General features: G+C 36.3%; 1 protein-coding gene across 2 annotated transcripts; it reads left to right on the plus strand.

Annotated features, from left to right (window-relative positions):
* Window positions 1–4391: 4391 nt before the first annotated feature.
* On the plus strand, window positions 4392–23054 carry LOC124171882 (RUN domain-containing protein 1). Of its 2 annotated transcripts, XM_046551265.1 has the most exons (13): window positions 4392–4852; window positions 5024–5117; window positions 5234–5371; window positions 8233–8407; window positions 9516–9610; window positions 13944–14034; window positions 14125–14270; window positions 17309–17445; window positions 17536–17734; window positions 19132–19338; window positions 19445–19542; window positions 20941–21035; window positions 22074–23054. In XM_046551265.1, exons 1-13 carry the CDS (start codon window positions 4722–4724, stop codon window positions 22178–22180), a joined length of 1713 nt encoding a protein of 570 aa, XP_046407221.1. In that variant the 5' UTR covers window positions 4392–4721; the 3' UTR covers window positions 22181–23054. The 2 variants fall into 2 exon arrangements, with proteins under 2 accessions (XP_046407221.1, XP_046407222.1); XM_046551266.1 differs by lacking the exon at window positions 19132–19338.
* Window positions 23055–23981: the final 927 nt, after the last annotated feature.

Raw genomic sequence — 23981 nt, forward strand, 5'->3', positions numbered from 1 at the left:
TTCTTACGGGTCTCATACGGCCAGGCCGACAAACAGAGTAATTCAACATGGAGGCCAAACTTTCAGCACTTCCGTAGATGTTGTTATTATCCCATCGTTTTTGAGTATTTATTAAAGCATTTATGTATAAGAAAATGTTTTTTCTTGGCGCTTCTCTATTATGAGGGGAAATAACATCATACGACCATTATTTGAAAATTATTCACATTTATGAAATGATGGCGAAATCACGGTCGTAAGAAAAACATAATTTCGCATGAATAGCGACGTATAATGTAATAATGCCGGAAAGGAATCTCTACCATGTATATTTTATTCATCGGGTTATAAGACAGTGAATTAAAATTCATAAATGTTAGATTGTACGGATTTTGAATAATTTCAGTTTGTTTCATGCACGCAGCAGCTTAGGTTTTCTATATAATTGGGTTCAAAGTGGTACCTACGCCTAAAATTTTTAACAGATGCTGCGGTGAAATGGTCAGTATATGAAACTGCTGATCTAGGGATCACACGTACGATTCTCCTGGATGTTATTTTTTTTCTTTCCGCCGCAGAGAAAAAGTACGTGTACTTGTGCTTTGCATCTTCACCAGCCAGTCGCTAGTAGTTGTTAATTTCTTTCTATTTACGGGAAAGTCTATTATCAGTTTATCAGCTCTTATAAAGACTCGCTGAATTTCTGCTCTAGCGGAATTTCACCCGTAGGCTTCAAATTCATGTCGGGCTGAGGAGCGTTGCATGTGTAGTACGCTGATCTGCCGCCTTTGGCGCTCCAACAGAAGCGACTTACATTTATCTGTGGATATTTGACGGCATTATTTACTTATTCTTCCCTAAAACCTTATCCTTGCCTTATATAAGTCCCCTAAAATACGACAAGCTGCTTGTCATTTTTTTCCGTAAGATAACCATAAGAAACGGATAAATCTCTTACTTACAATTACTGCTATCTGGGATAAAGAATTCAAGATACAAAAAGTCTGAATTTCTTGATGAAATTATCATTTTCTAGGTTTTTAGGCACGGGAAAAATGATGGAACTACTTTTATTTGAAACAGTAGCCTTTGTAAGGTCACATGGGTGGTCAGCACCGAGGTCAAAGAGGTGTCAAAGGAGAAGTTTGGCAAACAAAGTATCTAGCACCATCATCTTGTTTTCCACCAGAGGTCATGTGAGGGTCAAATGTCACTTAGGTTTGTCTCATACTATAAGGATAACCAGCATGCCTAACTGCACGTTTTCAAGGTGGGCAAAGTCTTTGACGTGAACTGCGGATGCCTCTTGCCCACAATTTGACCTCCAACGACCATACGTGGGTATAAAAGGTCACTGAAGTGTGAGGCAAAGTATCAGGACCACCAGAGTGTCAAACCCAAGGCTTAGAAAGGTAACAAAGTCAATGATGATGTCTTTTGATCACCATTGGCCATTAATTGACCAACAGAGGTCGTGTGGGGGTCAATGTTCACTGAGGTGTGCATACGAATTTGCAGAAATGGTCAACCATTGGTTTTACAGGTTCCTATAGACAATGACGACATACCTTGATCTAAATTGCCCAAATTTTGACCTTCAAAGATGATGTGAGGTCAAAGGTCACTGTCGCATGAGCTATACCTTGGAGACAGCCAATGTGGTGTACCATGGGTTTCATGGGGTACTAAATTTATAGGTAAGGTCGGCCAATCGGTCTCCTATACTTGATGACCTCCAAGGGTTTCATGGAGGCAGAGGTCACTGAGGTATTTCCTCTGACATTGGGGTAATCAATGAAAAAATGAAAAGTTTAATGGCCCCTTATATGGGCCAAAAAGTGATCAAGGTATTAGCTTAGCTATGATGGCTGCAAAATCTTAAGAATATAGATATGAAAGGATGGAATATTCAATAACATGATTGTTAGATCTCTCATATCTTTGAGTGTTACGTTTAAGTTACAGACTAACAGGTATTAAATCATAACTACATTTTTTTCTTAGCATTAGTTTTTCAAGAATCCTAGTTTTTAACACGAAGTCCTAAATAGGGTGGTTTCCTATTATTTTTTTATAGCCTAAAAATAAAGATTATTACTCCTGGATTTCACGCTTTCACGCTTGTAGATTTTTTAACGACGATATCTATTTTTCGCGACTAAATGAAAAGTGAAAATTTTCAATCGCGCGAAAACGCGACGGCTAAGTATGAATGATGGGAAAACTCCGTGTGACGTCGTTCTGGTTCCCGCTGCCGCAAGTGAGGTGACCTTGGGGCGAGGCTTTGAGCGCTGATACGACGCAGGATGCTAGATGATAGATGAGTACCATGCTAGCTGGTAGCGCTTGGCTTAAATAAGGATTATTAATACCTTATCAAACGAAGAAAACTTTCCGACCTTAGCCAGTTTTAATAGGTGATTATTAAGACATGTTTCCCTGAGCTCTGTGCCTCATGCATGCATTGGTAATCTCAGACGACGTAAAACTCCTCTCCTCTCGTGTAGACACTAGGTCCCTGTGACGTCACGTGGAGTGGCATTGCATGGGCGCCAATCTGGCCTTTTTCAAATGAGGATAAAATTGACCATAGCCATTCGTCTAAACCGGTATTTCTAAAACCAAATAATTTTTATATTATGAATACACTAATGGTGGGTACCGAATCGCAACCAATGCATTTCGTTTTCTTTAATGAAGGAAACTACCCTATTCTATTTTTATTCATGGAAATGGTTGACAAGAGTATCGAAGAACTTTGTTTCTGACTTTGGTTTGCACATGAAAACAACAGTGATCATTATTACCACAAGGCTGAGGTAATGAATCCCTTACATCCTAATAAGTATCTACCTGGTATATTCAAAGTAGGTACTAAGATAGGACAACGTCATTACTTGCCTGTGCAAGGCAAAGCCAACAGATATATCCGGGGGTCCAGGGTAATGTTCTCTTTGGAGCTCTTCCCTTGATGGCCTCTACTTGAAAAGCTTTTTGCTTAGCCCTCCAAGACCCTCTTATTGTTAGAATAAGGTGCTCGCACCAACTGGCGCACACGTATCAACTGGGTGGTCCTGGAGCTGAGAACAAACATGGTAATCTATAATGATAATAATAATAGATTTTACATGGGTTTCCAGAATTTGATATTTTCATGCATCACTTCAAACCTCTTTCCAGAAGATGCAGAACAATTCTCAAGTTAACTTCAACAGCAGAATTTGATGTCCACTTCCATCACATCCATTGAAAACGCCATTCACTGCTATGATTTCATTCCTCCAGAGTTCACATCTTGCAAATTGAACTCTATAAAAATGCGGAAGCTGTCATATTAAAACCTTCAAAAACTATCAAGTCATATCATATCAGCAAGGTCAGGAATAATTCGCAATTTACGTCCGGAAAATGACATATTTCCTATATACCATATTCTATATATCCTCGTTTGGATTTAAATCCATTGTATCCGTGAGGGAAGCAATAGTCGTAAGTACAGCCAAAACATTCTTCTATTCTTATCTGTAAACAGTAAAAAAAAAACTAACCGATATTAAACAAGATTACATTGGAACATGAAAACCACTTTCGGTGCAGCTTATGAGAGCAAAGCCTCCCCAGATAACTCGATTAATGAGTTACGCGCCTTATCTACCATATTTATAAAATCTATTATATTATTTCATACGTCTAAAATATTTTCCAACGATATTATCTCCTCACTTCACGATCTTGCCATGTGTCACGAAAAGGAATGAGAAATTGCTACCATTTCTTTATGCGGACGTAAACTGAAAACGGCAGCAATTTCCTTTAATTTTAAGTAAAAATGCCATTAACATAACGAGAACAATAATTTTTATTAATATACATTTAAAAGCAAGCAACTTGCAATAAATTACTCTAAATCCCTAATAGTGAAAACTCTTACTTACTGACAGAGAAATTGCATTTTTAAGTAGCAAACCAATCTCCTTAACCTTCGAGGATGTAAAAGTTTGAGTATGAACGCTTTACTTAAATATTAATTGTTAAACTGTTGAATTTGTTCCATGAACGTTCATAACGTCAAAAGGCGGTACGGAAATTTCAGTTATCGATTGTTCTTCCTAGTTGTCTTCGCTGACGGGGTCAGGGATTATACGTTGGATAATCCGTTAAATGTACAAACAGTTTTTAAATAAATCCGCAGAAAACTACGTCTGTGGATCAATTAATATCACTCCCATTAGTGCAACAAGTATTTCGCAGCCTCCTATTGCCTCTTCCCTTTGTCCCAAGTGAACGAACGTTCGTACGGTACCGTGTTCCCGCCAAGAGCGGCTCATGTCGGTTATGAAATGCGTTCACGTATTCGCCGCAAGGTGGCAGGTTGAGAGAGTTACCTTCTACGCTAAATTTTCTGAGACCGTGGTTGTGGCGTCTGTGATCATCTGCGGTAGGAAAGGTTGGTACCTCGGGGGGCAGGGGTTGGCGACGAAAGTTCAATAAATTATTGCATACCTTGCGTACAACCTTTTCAGTGGGTAGAAATGATTTATAAGTGCGAGCGGGACAAGAAAAAGTTTCGCCGTAATGAGTGAAGTATTCCTTGTTTTTACGCTGGTATTACATATGCGAACGTCAATCGATTGTTATGTTCCGAAATACCTTCCGTGCTCGTTTAGCATCAGCTGTTTGTCATCAAACTCTTCATAGTCGCAAATTTTGACCTATTAATTATTCACTGTGGATTATTTAGCATGGATGATAGTTCCAGCTCTACTGAAGTTGAAGATTACGACTTCAAACCATCCGGAGAGAGATGGGCTCCATTGGGTGCCAACGATGCTGATGATGACCATACTTTTTGTTTCCCCAGTGATTTTGAAAGGTAAGTATTTTCTGTTTTTTCTTAATGTTAGTGAGCGTAGCGAAATGATTTCCATAAAATTGCGGAAGCTAGAGGACTCGTATACATACGACAAGGTCCTGTCAACAGAGCTCGATGAACAAGTTAATGTAATCATAATTCAAATGTGTCCTATTTGTTTCTTTTTAACAGCTATGGCGATGATGGAGGTAGGTTAAGAGAGCTAGAAGAGCAGCTGGAAACATTGAACTCATCACTTATTGCCTTAACCTCCCATTTTGCGCAGGTAAGTTCATTCTTACTCTTTTAATATTCTGATTTTGTTGCACTCTATAACTTATAAATTTCTCATTTGTTCCGTTTGGAAGTTTTCCATTTATTAATCTTTGCATGGTGTTTAAGGTCCAGTTTAGGCTAAAACAAATTGTGGATGCACCGTTAGATGAAAAGGAAAGGCTGCTAAAAGATCTTGAAGCTTACGCTTTCCGTGGGGTTCCAGAGCTGCAAACCCATGAGAAAAGACATGCCCTTTTTCCTCCAGTAAGTGCTGTTTCTTTGTCGCCAATCATGGCATAATTTATGGGTGCATGTCAGGTTTGGTATTATTTGTTGTGATTCTTTTCATTCCCCCTTTTTGTTAACCTTGAGCAGCTTATATCTATGACGAAAATAATATGATATGTAGTAAACATTGATGTATTTCCTGCTTGCAAGATTCTATTTTTTTTTTATTCAAACTAATTACCTGTGGGTAAAATCTGATGCCCAGTTAGTGTGTACGGTTTGGAGAAAATGACAGGAAGTGACGATAATGTATCACTAGTGGACTAAAATCAAATCGAACAAACTTTCTGGTTGTAATCTGAATGGGTGGGGCTGCTAAAATTCTCTCCTTTTGACACTGGTTATTGCCTTCATTGATATTTCTGTCTTTATAACTCTATTGGACAGTTGCTTCTTCAATCAATTTAGTTGACTGTACTGAACAGTTGAGTCAGGTCAGACATTCAAAAATATCAGACCTCTATAATTTTAACTTTAAGTGGCATCTGGGAGAAATCTCTTATTAATTCGAGTCTTGCCTAATGATATGTAAAAAAATCATTGCAAACATATTGCAACTCAATTTAATGTCCTCAAATTTCGTGGAGATATATTCCTTAATTTTGCAGTATGGCTTGTCTTTTGCAAAAGATCTCATATCAAAATATGACTGTTACTGCATAAATGTATGGAGTATAATGTTCATATCTGAGTGTATGGTTTAAGCCATGAAAAATGCTTTTGAACTAAGAAAATATATTGCATGGATTTTGGCTTGTAACTTTTATTCTCTCTCTCTCTCTCCTAAATTCTTATCTAACGTCATATGTATGGTGCCTTGCATTTAATTCATACCATCGGGGTTGGTCAAAATTAGGTGTTTATTGTTCTTATAATAGGGTGATTCATGGTACTAGATGCAATGGTTTCTGAAAAATATGTTATTTTGGTTAGTTTCTGGGCTGCTTTCCCTTATGGATCAGCTCCAGATGTAAGCATTCAATGAACCTTCCTACTTTTACTGCTTTTACCACTTGGTATTTCTCAATGCTGCATCCTCCTTAGTACAGCCCCAGCATTATTTTTACAAATTATTTATTTTGGGAACTTTATATTGCCACTGAGCATTTAATGGTGATGGCGATATATCTTGATGATGTGGACTGGAAACATATGTTTAGTGAATTAATTCTCATTTCTGTAATTCTGTTGTAGTCTTGATGAGTTTGTATCTGATTATTTTACTATCATGGCGGTAAGAAATGGAGCAAGGATTCACAAAAAGCTTCTTTGGAGAATTTTACCATTTATTATTAATATATTGCTGAAGCCAAACCCTGACCCTCTAATATCACTAAAATTTTGGCTGGAAGTTGGAGATTTAATAAATTCTTCCTTCAGCCATTTGCTGAAGCTTGAATTACATGGTCAATTTTTCCATCCCTTGTGATTAATCTCTCCAGCGATGGCTTCCATGATTGGTTCATTAAGTCATTTTCTGTTATGGCTCGAGGGAAGGAAACCCCATCCCATTTTTCATTACTCAGACGTCGCCAAAGTGATGCTCAGGATCTGGATACGGATGTTATTTTCTGAAACTATATAGGCAAGGTAGAAAAAGTGTCGCGGCTTTCTTCCACATAGGCCCAGGTTCGAGAGATACTCGCTTGAATAGACTTCGCTCAACATGACATCCCTTGAGTAATCGCCGTGGTAAGGCACAGTTCGGAGTTTCATTTAAAATCCATAAATTGATATTAAATTTAAAAAATCGCGAAGTAACTAAATAAAACGAATGGGGATAAAACGTAACAGTGATTTCAAAAATTAGAAGAGAGAAAAACACGGCCGTGGTTAAGAGGTAGAGATTACTCAAGGGATATCATACTGCACGAAATCTTAACAAGCGAGTATCTCTCGAACCCGGGCCTATGTGGAAGAAAGCCCTGACACTTTTTCTACCTTACCTATATAGTTTCAGAAAATAACATCCGCATGCAGATCCCGAACATTACATTGGCGATGTCTCCTTGTCAGCATGTCTCTTTTTCTGCTGCTTAATCGATTGCTGGCACTATCTTTCAGCCAATCAGAACACAGGTTCCTTGTGACACACTGATTTTAACACCAGGTTTGGCTTCTGCGGAAGAAGCAATGGAAAAAGGGAAGGTCGAATGATAATGTGATTCAGAAAATGATTAGTCGAGCGATCACTTTTTTGGTCCCTGAAAACCTATCCCTGGAGCTACCACTCGTAGGTATGGAAAATATGATTGTGTGAGTCAGGCTTAGCCAACTCTCACGTCTCTTTTCAAATGAAGAATGCGTACACATATTATTTATCTTTCATTATGGAAGCCCAAGGAAAACATGGAAAGGTAATGATTGGTGAAGTGAATGCCAATCACAATTTTCTAACATTCTTAAATGCATTACGACAAAATATCAGTGAAAATAATTGATCCAAGGAATTCGTTCCCCTTCCATGCATTAGATTGGCAATCATTACTTTCTCTTAGAAATTTGATGTAGCATTGTTGATTCCAATTAGTTAACATCCTTTTACTGTCTACGATTGATCTCTTTATTTGAAAGCCATTGCGTATTTTTGTTTTTAGAAAAAGAAATTAATAATTATTTAGGGGTTAAAAGAATTAGCATCTAGTCTTCTGCTGGAAATTCACAAGGTGTGTTATTGAATCATAGATAAAGCCTAACCTCCTCACACTGCCCAGACTGCCAAATCTGATTTATGTGCCACATGTATCATCTTGAAGGATTATTCATCATTAATAAAATTGTCCTCCTTAGCTTGAAGCTGTAAAATTATTCTTTATTGCTCTCTTTTGTAATTTCAGCAATTTCAGCATGATCCAACCCTGGAGGATAAGGTGATTGCTCAAAGAGCTAAGCAGAAAAAGCTAATATCTCAGTTGAAATCACAGCTGGAAGATCTTGAGCACTATGCATATGAAACAGGAGAGGCTGGCTTACCCCAAAGTGTTCTTATTGAGAGGCAGAAAGTGATTATTGGTAAGGAAGTAATATTTATGTAGCCCTTTAAGTAGCCTGAAAAATGTTTCTTATCATTCCTGTACACATAATAATAATAATAAGTTTATTAGTCCAGCGATCAAGTACATGTTATAGGTTAATTAACAAGATTACAAGAATGAGAAGAAAAAACACTAAAACAATATTATAATCGGTCATTAATGAGATCATCAACTGTGTAGTACATTTTATGTAGTAAAGTTTCCTTGATTCTGGTCTTAAATGTAGAAGAACTGTTAATGCATTTCAATTCATTGGGCAATGCATTGTACAGTTTAAGACCCATTAAGTTAGAGCCATATGATGCAGTTGCAGTGCGTACATATGGTACATGTAGGTCATTGGAGCTTCTGATAAAATGATTGTGTACAGCACTGTTTTTGTTAAATTGGTTCAAATTATTATGAGTGTACAATAACACATGTAAAATATAGACACAAGGAAAAGAGAGATTGGTGATCTCACAATACATTCCTTATGCCATTGCACATGAAAATCTAACTCCTGTGCTGCAAAAGAGTGGATTATGTATTTTCTCCAATGGGTTTCATTTATCTTTTGCTACCTATATTGGTATCATACTGAAATTAATGATGTCAATAAATAGTTTTTTTTCATACTAGCAATTTTTGCTGATGATTTCAAATTGTAAATTCACAATAGTGATTTCAGTTCAGCCTTTTGATATGTGAATAAATTACTGAAAAAAAAGGTTTTAGATTTCTTACTTAGGTGATTAGTAAATATTTTACACTACAATTATGCTATTTCCTTTCCAAAACTATTGATAAAATCAGGTCCATAACATGTATTCTAATTAGAGTCGTGCATAGTTTTGCCAATTAAAATAATGGAGGAGATATTGTAAAATTTTTGTCACTGTATGCCGAATTTAATGCAGGTCTTGCATTCAGGATTTTCAGTATTCAATATTGCCTTAACTACTTCTGCATTTCATGTGTAATGCTTTTTTTAAGCATTGAGCGATGTACTTATGTTTGGAGTACCTGATTGACTTGGATTTTATTCATTAATTTTTGCCGCAAAATTGCTTGGTGTCTAATTCAACCATGTCTTTTAATTCTAGACCAGCTTAAGGGAAGGCTAAATCTCAATGTTGACGATATGGATCGGCTCACTGAGGATGATCTCAAAACCCAAGTGGATTGTGCCATTAGTCAGGTACTTGTATTGCAAACTGAAGGTGAACTGGCTAGATTAAACAGCTATTTGATGTATCATGTGTTTATTGAGATTGAAATGTTGCAACTTACGAGACTTTCACTATCAAGCTTTTGTTTATAATATTATCAGAAATTGGAATGACCACATATGTTATCACTGGAGTGGGGAAACTAAAAATATCCCTTTAAACAAGAAATATCTTATCAGTAGGGACCCTGAAAAGTGGTAAATAAACTTGAGGGAAAGCGGTGTAAAAATCGCTAATTTCATGCTCCAGCAGTGGAAAAAATATTTATGTACATCTCAATTTAAGCAAACAAAGAATTGTATTAGAGACATAAATTGATTTTTCTAACTTATTCTTTATAATTTATTGATAGTTAGCAAAATATGCTGTAATATACGCAAAATACAGGCCATTACAAAGATGACTCAATGGCCACCCAGCCTGTGAGGATGGTGATGTGTGGGTTGCCTATGTCCAATTTCCTTGATACTGCTTCTTTGTGTATTCAAAGCGTAATGGTAGGGACAGTAGCTCCGATCTAACAATAAACATGTGGCGACACTATAGTCTGTTCACTTTATGCCTGTGGGTGAGCTTTCATGAGAGCCCGGACACTCACGGATGGCTTCGCTGATAGGGGAGGGGTAGTACCGAGGGAGAGAGGAGGAGCAAACATAACGTTGCCAAATGTACATAGCCGTCCTACTTCGTCGCTGAAAATGTGTGAGTCATAGGTGGCCACAGCTATTTTGGCCCCAGTGCCGAGACAATATCCCTACTCATTTAGAAGGCATTGGGGATAATCCTTTCACAGACACCCATGACATTGTTAGCTACCGTGCTGAATAAGGCACCGTTGGTGGAAGGCATACTTAGTCACATACAAGGAAAACGCGTGAGGTATGGCAACACTGCACCATGAGTAGATTCAAGATGTTCACTCGGCGGAAGTCTGAGAGTGACTCACTGAGGCCACGCCTACTGTTTGCTGATTGGCAAAGTCACATGTCAAGAAACTTTCCCTCCCCTCATCTCCACTTGCTTTGGCCACACCTGCTCACCCGCAGAGATAAAATGAACAGAGTATAGTTCATCCAGAGATTACTGTGAATCAGAAATATCTGCCTGCCCAGACTTGTTTTTTGTAGGTGCCTCCTCGCCGCGCTGGCGACACCGTGGCTTATTCATAATGACAATGCCGGCTTGCCTGACTTAAATTGTCTGAAATTCCTTTCAGGGCAAATAATGCACCACATCATACGGAAAGATTAGTACGTCCTTATCTCATACTTTCTACCGCCATGACGGCGGCGACTCTCCAGCCAGAGACCCACCGCCACGGGCACCAAATAAGTTCACTGCGGTGTGAGTGCTGTCATGCCGGAGTCGTATCATAAAGTCGGCAGCTTATACTCAACATCAATCAGTGAATTCGATAGTTAAGCCTTAAATAACTCTTTTTGTCCACCCGAGGAGTAATTACGACCCGTCAGTCACACCTTTGGTGGAGCGTTCTTTGAATAAAATGATTACGTGCAATGGACAACTTTATTTGTCTCTTCACTCAACCGCTAAGACATTTGAGATACTCTTGCCTAGCCAAGTTATTGGTCCCATGAATGCTATGTGCAGACGATATGAAATCATCTTTCATAAGCACAATTACTTGAATGGCAACTTTTCTGAAGAATCTTGCGGCATAAATACTACACAAGTCCTATTTCGGCGGCGTGACGAAAACGTTGCGCCCCAACCCCGTCGCCATAAATGCGATCTAGGGAGGCATCATCAGACTGATGATAGTGGTGTGGTCATGTAAGTAATAATTTCACACCATAATTAGCCTGGAAGGTCCTAAAAGAAACTGCTAAATAAAACCAGAGAAGTCTGTGGAGTGCAAATAGTGAAGATGAAGGTCAAGAGAACGAAATGATTGGAATGGTCATTTCAAAGGAAAAATCAAGGAAAAAAAGGTTGCTTGGGAATCATGGATCAGAGATAAAACAGATGAGGCTTGGCAAGATTATGTACAGAAGAGAAACGAGTCAAAGCAAGCAGTGAGACAATCTAAGGAAAAATGCTGGGAAGAATTTGGAAATGACGTAGAGGAAAATTACCAGCAAAATCCCCAAAAGTTTTGGCAAATAGTGAAAAGCTTAAAAGGAAAGTTTGGAAAGAGAGTAAAAAGTGTCGCAGATGAAACAGGGAAGATTGTAATGGACGGAAAAAATGTGCTAAAAGTATGGCGTAACCACTTTACTGCAACTTTTGGACGCCACAAATTAGTGGAAAGAACAGTAGTTGATGCAAACCCACAAATAGGAGGGAATGGAGAAAAGAAATAACACCCACAAATAGGAAGGAATGGAGGAGAAATAACACGCGACGAAGTGGAAGATGCAGTAAAAAGGATTAAGCTCAGTAAAGCAGCAGGTGCGGATAGTCTGGCACCTGAAATGATCAAGTTTGGAGGAAATGCAGTCATTGATTGGATGTGGGAGATATGTAAAATAGCATGGGAAATGAAAAAGACCTCTGTGGATTGGGAGCTGAATATTTTCACACCAATTCATAAGGAGGGAAGTACCACCGAATGCAAAAATTATAGGCCCATATGCTTGTCATCTGTTGCCCTGAAGGTGTACACCAGAACCTTAGAAATAAGGCTAAGAAATGAGGTCGAAGATAAATTAGAAGAGTAACAATGTGCCTTAGAAATCACCGCCAAACACAGGATCACATTTTTAGAGTAAGCCAATTCATGGACAAGTATATTAATAGAAATGGAACAGTCTACCTGGCTTTCTTAGATCTACAGGCAGCTTTTGACACTGTCTCAAGATGCTGACTATGGGAGGTACTGCAAAAAAATGGGGGTATCTACCGACTTAACCAAAAGAATCAAAAGCCTGTATGTAAATGTGAAAGGAGCAGTGAGAATAGCAGGGAAAACTTCAACAGAGTTTGATATGAGGAAAGGTGTCAAGCAGGGAGACAGCTTTAGCCCTCTATTATTCATCATTTTGATGGACCAAATACACAAGCAATGCAAAAGAAAAACATCGAGGTTCAAAGTAGGAAACAGCAGTGGAAGATTGGGCAAATACAATTAGAGACCATGGAATGAGAATGAATGTGGAGAAAAGCAAAGTTATGGCCTTGTCAAAGAATGAGGTACAAGAAAGGTTGAATATATCATGGGAAGGGTAAGAATTGGAACAGGTTGATAATTTTGAATACCTGGGGACACAATTTACTTGTGATGGAAGACCAGACTCTGAAGTGAGACACAGAGTCCATAAAGCAAACCAGGTACATATATCATCAACTAAGCAGATCAATTGTAGGCAAGAGAGAAATATCGGAGAAGGCAAAGATGAGGGTGTACAGAACTATTTTCCAGCCAGTATTGATGTATGGAATGGAGAGCCTTACCCTACTAGATAAACACAGGAGTAGATTCCAAAGCTGCGAGATGTGATATCTCAGTCGTGCAGCAGGATGCACTAGAAGAGATCGAGAACAAAATACAGCCATCAGAGCCCAATTCCAGCAAGACTCAATCACAGAAGAAATGGAAAGGAAAGCACTAGGATGGTATGGACATATGGTTAGGATGAAGGAGGATAGGAAACCAAGAGAGGTGATGGAAGCAAGACCGGAGGGACAGCAAGGAAGAGGACGGCCAAGGCTGGAGTGGGAAGGTTATGTGGAGAGACTGGCAGCCCAGCGCGGGCTGAGTATAAATGATGTGAAGCTGCTCACTCAGAATAAGAGGGAGTTTAGAAAGTGGCTGGTGGAACCCGACGCCTAATAGTAAAAGGGGATGAGAGAAAGAAGAAGAGTTTGCAAACATTTTTCCACCAAATGGGACGACTTTCCTAACGCGTATTTACAGACATCAAAATAAAACTTAAAGGATGTCATGTTTTTTTCACAAAATGTCGTACAATAGGTTTAAAAATGTGAAATTTTCGCATTAATAGCCAAATACTTCAATTTCAAGAATAAAAAGTTATTCACGAAATTTCTGTGAGTTTTGCTAACGTTAAAATGTCAATTTTTAACTTATTAGGGCTTTAAACATCAAAATAACAACTTTTAGGCTCTTAAAAAACAATTAGTGAAAAAACCTTTTTGCAAAATTTCAGGGTCCCTAGTTATCAGTGAAATCTCTGGTCTCAAAGTTGAATTTCTTTTCTGTTCTGTTATTTTTAGTAACAATAATATTGTGGTAACGTATTTTTAATTTCATTTTATTGCTACCATAGTGATCGTTATTATGTCTATCTAAATGTTTAATTTTTTATATCTGAATTGTAGCTTGTCAATCCATTGAAGATGAAGGAGCAACTTGTTACACAGCTGAAAACACAGATATCTGATTTGGAGAGGTTTATCGAATTTCTGCAAGGTGTGTACCTCTATATCTTTCAATGTAGGAAATATTTTGAAATATGCGTGAAATATTTTTATATATGTGTGATCTCTGTCAACTTTGCAGGGGAGAGTGAAGGTGATGCTGAAGCTCAAGAGTGTACGTGTAAATGTCCTGTTCATGGCCAAAATGCCTCCTCATCAACCAAGCATAGTCACTGCCATGGATCTTTTAGTGATCACTCCAAAATTAACATGAGTAGTGAGGAAGAGGTAAGTTCCATTTGGAGGTGTCTGTTCATTTATTGCGCTGGGGAGCAGCCATTTTTGTCTTAGATCTGTGATTTGTTTTTCTCTCAGACCGTAAACAATTTGTGCAGGTAAACCTCAACCTCAATTCAAATGCTCGTTCTTTCAGATCTGATGTGGCCTCAACCAATTGTGGTGTACCACAAGGCTCTATATTAGGACCTCTTTTATTCATCATTTTCATTAATGATCTACATAATAACTTTCCAAACAATGAAGTTATATTATATGCTGATGATACATCCACACTGAACATAAGTGACAATTTCCTAGATGCTAGCAGTGCTGCCCGTCAAACCTTAACAACTATGTCCAAATGGTGCCGGTCAAACAACCTACTTCTTAATGAAAACAAAACATGCTTCGTTCATTTTCATAATAAAACAAACCCACCAATTCAAAGCCCTCTTCTCAGAACAGACTCAAATATCACTATACTTCACTGTGACACCACTAAATTTCTCGGTTTATATCTCAATATGAACCTTGACTGGCAGCCTCACATAACCAAATTAATCAATAAAATGAATACTGGGATCTATATGATCAGGAAACTTGCCCAAACCACCTCAACTCAGATTCTAAGTCTCATCTACTTCGCCAAAATCCATTCTTTTTTAGTTTATGGAATTGTATTCTGGGGTAATAGTAGTGCTGCAATAAAGGCATTTTCAATACAAAAGAGGGCTATTAAGAGTATGCTAAGGGTCTCAATTAGGACCCCAGGAAGACCCCTATTCAAAGAACTTAAAATACTTACTCTCCCCTGTATTTATATCTTGAATTGCTGTACTTTTGTGAGAAACAATAGGCACCTGTTTATGCCCAACTCGTCAATCCATAACCACGGGACACGTAGTAAAGACAATGTCCATCTGAACAATCAGCCTTATAATGTAAGCAGAAAAGGTCCTCACCACTCAGCCTCTATGGTTTACAATAAAGTTCCAAATGCAATAAAATGTGCAGTGAGTAATAATACTTTTAAAAATAAGCTAAAAGAACTGCTACTTAAGAAATGCTATTATAGCATTGATGAGTATCTAAATGACAAATTAATATAATTATGTATGTATTTAACTGCTTATCATTTATTGTAATTTCTATGTAACTTTTGTATAAACTTTTCTTCTTTTTTGACTAAATCCTATGTTATACTTGTATAGCCAACAGGAAATTAAATATTATTATTATTATTATTATTATTATTATTATTAACTAACTTTTGGCCTCTGAGTGAGAAAATTACCACAGTTTTTGTCTATCACATCAACTTTTTAAACTACGGCATACCCTGTTTTTGTCTCATGCGTCATAAGAAAATTGCAAATGAAGGAATGTAAAGGGAAATCTTACCTTATATAATGTCCATGCAGGAAATTTGTAGGTAATCTATTAAAAGTTATGGTTTACCCATGTGGGTGAATTATAAAAAAAAAATAATAATACATAATAACAACAACAGCAACCGTGTATGCAACCCGCACAACACCAAAGCTCCCCCAAGAAACAAGTCTCATGATAGTATCTCCTGCATATCTAGACTGCTATGTATCTGTCACTGGTCTGCTACGATGTCAGCCGCCCAGCACCAGTCTGATAAGGCTTATGTCAGCCAATTGGAGAGCAATAATGCCTCCTGTGATCAATGCTCAATCTGGCTGTGAGTGGTCGCAATCACACAAGGTGCAGTGAAATAAACTTGACATGACTGAATATAGGCAAAAATTGCCAGACTGACATACAGCAACTTCACAAAAAAAAATTTGAGAACCATTGTGTGCAGTAAAAAAGGAAACTACATCAAGTTTTAATTTTCAGCTGTAAGCGAAAGTAATATCTCAGTAATTGTGATAGGAAAAATGTTTTCCTGTGATATTGGGTAATTGTGGAAACTGATTTGCTGATAAAAAATTTAAATGTCGTATAAGAGTTGTCAAAAGAAAGATCTGTTCCTTTTGCAAATCAAATTATGCATACTTTCTTTCATCCTTTTTATTTCCTTAAAAACGGAAGCTAAATACTAATACTTCATTTAAATATCTAGTTTTCTAGTTTATACAAAACATGAACAGATATCCAGGGAACCAATGGGCAGAAACGAATGTAATCAAATATGTCCTATGTGAGATAGTTGCCAACTTACATCAGGGGCTCGCATCAGAAATTTCTCAAAATCGGACATTATTAATCACTGCCACTTGGGCCCCAAAGTTAAAGATTTTGCGAACATTCAGGCTGAATTTAGATAAGAGGCCCTTGGATATAAGATTTAGAGAGTAAACCATTGCTAATAAGCCTGTTTCGGTAATTAACAGTGATAAATAAAACATTCAAGGTTATATTTACAAATTTCAAAGTTTATCTATAGAATTTTATGCTTTTACGACGAGTGAGAATGATCACCAAAAGTTGAGAGTATGCAACCCGCGTGTCAATCAATGTGTCTGATTGGGGTGGTGCGTGCGATATCTCGGGAACCAAAGGGCAGAAATGAAAGTAATTTGAGGTGATACTCTGCAAATGTCTAACGAGTCGTTTTAGAAGACAAAAAAGTGATAGAATAATCCGAGAGTGACATTATCTTCAATTATGTCCGAAGAGAACCCAAAAATACCAAAATTTCTAAACTTTAAGTGCGATGCGTCACGTTTTCCCGGTATCCGATTACATGAATAATTTTCACGATTTATTTTCTTACCAAATGGAACAAAACTGGGAGGCGTCCCAAAAGAAATTCGAAAACTTTAAAAATAAGGACCACCCTACAATTATACATACTTAGAAGTAGGTCAAATAGTAGTTAACTATTTTTCAATACTTAATTTTAATTGTACTTTTTTTAAAGGCAATACTGCCTGTATCTTGTGACGTAGACAAGAGTAAAACTCTGCTGTTTCAATTTTGTTTTAATTACTATTAATCATTATTCTAATGTTCTTCTTTGTGGGTGCTTCTTCCTCCATTGTTTTTAATGTTATTTTCTGATTTAATTTCCATAGATACGTGCTAAAACCTTTAATATCATAAAGAAGATAGCGGAATTATTGCACATGTTTACTGTGGCTCAGTTTGGCTGTGGAAGTGATCATTTCAGAAAGAACACTTTGAAGAAAACTATGAAAGCTAATCATTGGGGGTAAGTTATATTAATTAATTTTATTCTATAAGTCATACCTTCGTTTCCTTAAGATTTCTCTTTGACTTCATGTATTCTTATCGCTTGAAGTGACCTCCGAGCAAATCTGGAACTTGCAGTTGATTACGTAATGCAGCTAGCCAGCAGTCAGAATACTCCCGTTGATAGTGACTATACATCAGACTCGGAAGATACTCCAGCCATCTTATGCAATGAAAAGCTGACCACAGCTGTCCGCAAAAATTTAGCTTTGAGCATACGAGACCTCGTCCAGCATGGATTAATGCCAGTAAGTAGTTAAATTTCTCTTTAACAGCTTGATTTCTCATTGAAAAATTAATATACCTTTTTTGCATGTGAGTGTGTTTTATGGTAACTCTTTTGATTCTGCCATTTACTGTTTATTAAACGAACTGACCCTCTCACGCATCGGCACAACCCGGTGGGACTGTCTAATTCAGTTACAGTAATGGAATTGTCCAAAGAGTTGTGATTATGCGATGAATCTAGAAACTATCCTAGCATATTAGCTTGGGTTGGGGTCCAAATAGTATGTGATATACATGTACTTCAAGGATGAAATTCACACCTCAAAAAACCAGTTTGCATATTAGCGTACAAAATCACTTGTTCACGCACTGCTTAAGATATGCTCTTGAGAATTAATGGAAGAGAGGGAAAGTTTCATTGCTTGATACTTTTCTTTTTCTTTTGCTATAACGTGATGTAATTAATTTATAACCTAGGGTTTTTAATTGATGTGAAGTTAAATCTCTGTAAGGGTTTAATTTATGCCAGCAAATTGACCTTGTGTATTCTTATCTCTGAAAGTGACCTGCAAGCAAATCTGGAACTTGTATATCTTACAGTTTAGCAAAGTGAGAGCATAAAAACTTCAATACTTCATCAACATTTCAAATTCTCTTATAATTATCTAGGCATTAACTCAGGGAATAGACCTGCAAATATGTACACCATCTAGCCAATAAAGCCTCAGAGCTTGGCATAACATCAGGACCCCCAAAATGACCATGTCCCCAGCTGTTTCAAAAGCTGTTTTTTGCACTCGCAAAATTTCGACCGCATAGAGAATTTCCATGTCAAAAATAAAGCTGTATGCTCTTAGCCCTCAGGTTTTTTTCTCTTTGGAAAGATTTGTCTTCCTCTGTTACCTCTCTTTATTTTTTTCAAAAGATCAGTAAATTCTGTTATTACAAATGTAAGAAGTTGTAAGTTTTCACATTTCCCAATATTATTTTCAAACGTAGGTGGCCCTCTGTCTGGAGTTTGGTTGTACATATGCAAAAAGTTAATTATTTTAGAATATACCTTGTTCATTCCATATCATGTTGTACATATGTATCTAAATTTGCGGTGTTGGGACTAGTTTTTAATATATTCATCGTCAAGTTTTTATAGTGGAGGTGAGTCTAATCCATCAAGTGGCATTGTGTATTTCCATCTTATTTTTCTAGTAATAATTATTTCCCTTTCTGGGTATGTTGTGATGATTGTTAATTTGACTCATGCTATCCATTGTCAAATGTAGTCAAAACTACTTATGCTAGATATAAATCACTAATTTTTCTGTGCGGGGTTGTCTTTCAATTTTCTTGAGTTTCAAGCTTAAAGTAAATAACCCTTTTCACATCTAATAATAGGTGCTTTTCATATGAATGTTTTCAGGTTGGTCAAAGTTCAAGTTTAGTACCATTCATTGGCTGCTTTCCTACTCGAAGTAACGCTGTGAATACTAACATGCATGCTTGGGAACTAATTCTAAAATATTATGCCATGAAAAATGGGGAAAAGTACAATTCCACTCCTGCCCGAAAGTTATCATTGAGTTTTAACCTGGATATCGTTGGAGGGACTGCCATCTCAAATAAACAGGTTGGAATGGTTGTTACTTTGAATGTTGGTCACTTATTCATTTTTAATATCTATTCTCTATTGATATTTTTTTCCATTTTGTCCTTCAATAAATATTCTCTTTCAGAATTTACTTAGTACGATTGGCAACATTCTGCATTCCCATTCTAAATATAAAAGAAGCTATGATTCTCACTTCAAAGCATTTGTGTGTGCTGGATTAAAGTAAGTTATCTTTTCAACGAGTCATTTTAATACTTTGCTTTATCTTATTTTGAAGCATGAATGGTTATGATTAGTTATTTAACCATCTCTTTGCTTTTTGTATTTTTTTAGCGTTACTCGTAATTATTCCACTTATTACTTGTCTTTATTACACTTATCCTGGTGCTTGCAGATTTATGAAAAATGAAATTTGACTTGTTGAAGTCAGTATTTTTATTATTCCATCATATTTTTTCCTATTATCAAGTACTTCAAATCAGTGGCGGGTCTATGGGGGAGGCTAAACCCCCCCCCCCTTGGGTATCAAAGTTGCACTAGATAGAATGGTACTTTTGTTCAGATCCCCACTACTGCTGGCAGTTTACCTCCCTCTTAGGGCCCCCCCTTGTCTCTATCTTGGATCCCCCACTGCTTCTAATGGTATCTGGTATCCTCTTCCTGGGGTAAATGTATGTGTACGTCTAGTATTTGTGTGTAAGAATTTATTCTGGCTCACATACGAACTACTTTTCACATTGTGAAGGGAATAATTTGACTGGCTAATGCAGGAGACATTTTTTTATATCAGTTTTGAATTAGTATTTAGATTTCCTTAGCATTTTTATTACTCTGTTTCATTAACTTTAAAGTATTCCATGTGCAGTAACGCCATGGGAAAATTAGCACTGCTAGAACGCACTTTCCTGAACTTTTTTTAGAAGTGAAATATTACTCTGTGTTTTTATTGCAAGTTATTCTTAAATTTTATTATAAATTTTTTTGTTACGAGTGTATACATTAGAAATTTTGAGGCAAAAAAAGTGATAATAGTGTTATTTGACTATTATATCTATGTTAAGTGTTATAGTACTATTATGTCTTTTATTAACCAGTGCCGGAACGGCTTTCTGGCACCATGATGTGATACAAATTATCAGTGGTTGAGACAATGAACAATGATAATAGGAATTTTGTTATATAATTGACTGTAAGTAAAATTAGATGGCATGATATTTTTGTGGGATTAGGATGAAATATTTCTGTGCATATTATATATGGCATAAATCTAATCTCAATCCAATAATGATTCTGTTGCTAATTGAAAAATCCTGCCGTTCATCGTGAATTAAGTGGGTAAGACATGGCTATTGCTTTTTTCCGGGCATAAAAATTGATTGATTTCTCTTTTTTGTGTAATTTTATTCCTGTTTGTTTAATAAGGTGAAAAACTTAATTTGCTGTACTGAAAGTTTAGTAGAAGGAATGTTTTAGCTGTCAATATGTTTATTTCAGCCTTATTAGGTCACATGAATTGCCTTGCTTTGATTTTATCAACCTCTTCAAATCACTTTATCTTCTTCCTTCATACTTTGGACTAAATGTAAATCCCAAAATTAATGGAATTGCTTTTGTTTATAGTTCCAAAAAGCTTGTGCCTTGGATGAGACTAATTTTCCGTTGCCAGCCACTCATTGAGCAGTATTATCAGTCTTGGAGTTATGTATCAAGAACGGGTATGTAAATTCTTTCTTGTCAAATTTTCTATATTGTGTTTTGTACCATTTAATTTCGTGTAAGAATACTTGTATGCATCCATATGTGTGTGTGTTCCCTTTCATGAAGTAATGAATCTGGGGTGATTACATTTTGTAAAAAAACTCAGATATTTGTAATAGCACAATAGATTGTTCAAATGTTATTCTCTAAAATTATTTGATTACATCACTAAATCATAAAATTCATGAAGTATATTAGAAAAATTCAGGTAAAAATCTTATGTCTGAAAAAATTTGAGTTCAGTCAGTTATAATTTTTATCTCTTAGATGCTAGTGATTTTTATGTCACCCTCAATTACAGTTGTCTAATTAAAGATTTGCTGCATTTCTTCAATGTCTTTATGTTTTACACCTTATTAATTTGTAAAGTTCTATTATAAAACTAATCTCAATCATTATTATATTCTAGCCTTTTAATTCCTCCCATTAGTTGCGCTTGTTATAATTTTTAAGGCTTTACTTAGACCAAGGGGTTCAAAAAATCTGTTCATTGTTATACCTGTGAAACTTTGCTATGGGCTAATTGAATTTGGATATCATTCCATTTGGATATTGTCTTCAAAATTGTATTTATCACAGTGATTCAAGATCTGTGAAGTGGCTCACTTTAATCCGTCTTCTCAATGATAATTATTATGAATAGGGCTCTTTAATATTTGAATACGCACTAAATAATCCAATATGATGAATTGTTGTTAATTTGCTGAAAAGGTCAATCAGAGCCAGATGCATGAAAAATCCTGAATCCTAGTGATGAACAAAGTTCTGAACCAGATTTTCAGATGGTATGAGGTATTCAAGGGTTTTATATCTAATCAAAAAGTTTTTTTTTCATTGTCCAACTTTTTTATTGTTGATACGGAAGCAAAATGACTTTTAACTATTGTTTTAAATTATACAAACAGCTGAGTGACATTTTTTCAGTTCAGTATGATTCAATTCCAAAAAAAGTTGAGGTTTAAGCTTCCAATTAATTATTTATTTTCAAATTTTAGGATTTGAAGATAGTTTCCAATCCCTGGACAAATTGACGCAGTTCAACTTTGACTTACCTGTTGACCTTGCTGTACGTCAGTTTCAGAATATTAAGGATGCATTTTAGTTCATTATTCATGTATGTTATTCTTTGACAGAGTTCCTTTTCATCATTTGTTACCTTGTTGAGATATTTTAAAAATTGGTTTCCTGTCAGACTGTTACATTTATGAAAATATAGGATTGCATATGAGAGAAGTGATATTAGAGAATTTATAAAGGAGATAATGATTGATCTCATAGTTATGTTCTTTGGTAAATTTGTTATGACTGATCTGACCTTGGTTGGCTTGTTTTGCCATCTACAAGTTGTCAAATATTATCGGAAACAATTTCATTATTGTGTTACTTAAAGAAGTGGTTACACTTTTCCATTTAAGTGTACTTATTTCCTTCAGAAACTTATGGAGACACTTTTTAGTGTGTTATGGTTCTCTTACCTCTATTTGGAAATAGAATCTGAAAGCCTTTCATTGTGATATAATGTTTGATAATTCATCATTGACCTTCATATTTGTCAGTCGTATTGTGATGTTTACCAGTAAATACCTGGTGTTAATGAATCTATAAATGTGATTTATGGCTTAAGGATATGGGAAAAATCTCGTCAAGCTGTGGAGAGTGACTTGTTTATGCTTTCTGATGCATGTTGACGAAGTACGGTGATCTCACTGCGTGTCATTGCAGCAACCTAACATTCCTCAATTCTTGTACGTCCTTGAGCAGTCAACAGATTTGAGGGCATTTTAAATCCTAGTCAAAGTCAAGTCAAACCAGAAAAATGTTATAAGTTAAATATCGATTTTTTGTTGAAATGCATTGTGTTACTTCCCCACCAGTACCTATGCATAAAATTTACATTTATTTTGTCATGCATAATATTATCATCAAAACTGTGCCATTTTGTTTATGGAAAGAAATAAAGATGCTTTGAGAACATATATTTTTGTCTTCTGTTCAATTTATGTGCTGGATGTTAGCACTGAACTTTCTAAGTATTAAACTCTCCCTCCTCTGGGTTCCACCTGTACTCCACCATTGTCTACCTGCAGTGGCAGCTGGTGGTAATTTATCCAGGGTGTGCATTAGAGCAGATACAGGATGATTAATTTATATCATGTTAATTACAATCCATGAACATCATATTTCGTAGTAATAGAATACATAGCAAGGAAGACATACCACTGGTACATTCTACCCTTAAAACTGCATGAACGGAAATATGTAATATAAGCATGCTAATCAAAACAATTATTCTAAACACACCTTCACAAATGACGGTAGGTGAAATTCATTCTCCTTTCCTTCTTCCGAGCAAACTTCTCTATCATCTTGTCATTGAAACCTTCGATACCATCCTGGAACTTTTTTTCAATTGATAATATCGCCAAAGCAGTGACTCTGTCCTCGTCCATCTGGCTACGTAAGAATTTTTAATGACATTTAAGGGTTGAAAAAATCCTCTCTGCTTCACTAGTTGTTATCTGAATTGTCGCAAGAATTTTCAGTTGTTTAGTTGTTTCACTGAATGTGTTTTGAATGTTATTGTCAATGATGAATCCTAGCAGGGCAATGACACTGGAGACTTTCCGGAAGTCCTCGTGCATGTTAATTATTTCAAGTTCAGTTTTCAAGCTCAATTTTCAATTGACCCATTGGTTTCGAAGTTAGCAGAGATTTGCATTGTGTGAAACAAATCCGCCAATTTTTGTGGTATAAACAATTTGTTTTCTAAAAACTGTTAATAATAGATCTGGCTTTCATGTATCAAAATTCCAAGTTATTGAAACAAAAACTAATTCATTCAAGTGCTCAAAGCTGGGCAACCTGATTTTACGTGCAAAAAACTGGTATTTTTTTGGAAAAAA

Source organism: Ischnura elegans, chromosome X, assembly GCF_921293095.1.
Source record: "Ischnura elegans chromosome X, ioIscEleg1.1, whole genome shotgun sequence".
Lineage (NCBI taxonomy): Eukaryota > Metazoa > Arthropoda > Insecta > Odonata > Coenagrionidae > Ischnura > Ischnura elegans.

Bases quoted from the DNA above. Each gene is read 5' to 3' on its own strand.
- LOC124171882 (XM_046551265.1), top strand. From the start codon at position 4,722: ATGGATGATAGTTCCAGCTCTACTGAAGTTGAAGATTACGACTTCAAA. The intron at 5,118-5,233 runs GTAAGTTCATTC...ATGGTGTTTAAG, and splicing joins TAACCTCCCATTTTGCGCAG to GTCCAGTTTAGGCTAAAACA. The intron at 21,036-22,073 runs GTATGTAAATTC...TTCAAATTTTAG, and splicing joins GAGTTATGTATCAAGAACGG to GATTTGAAGATAGTTTCCAA.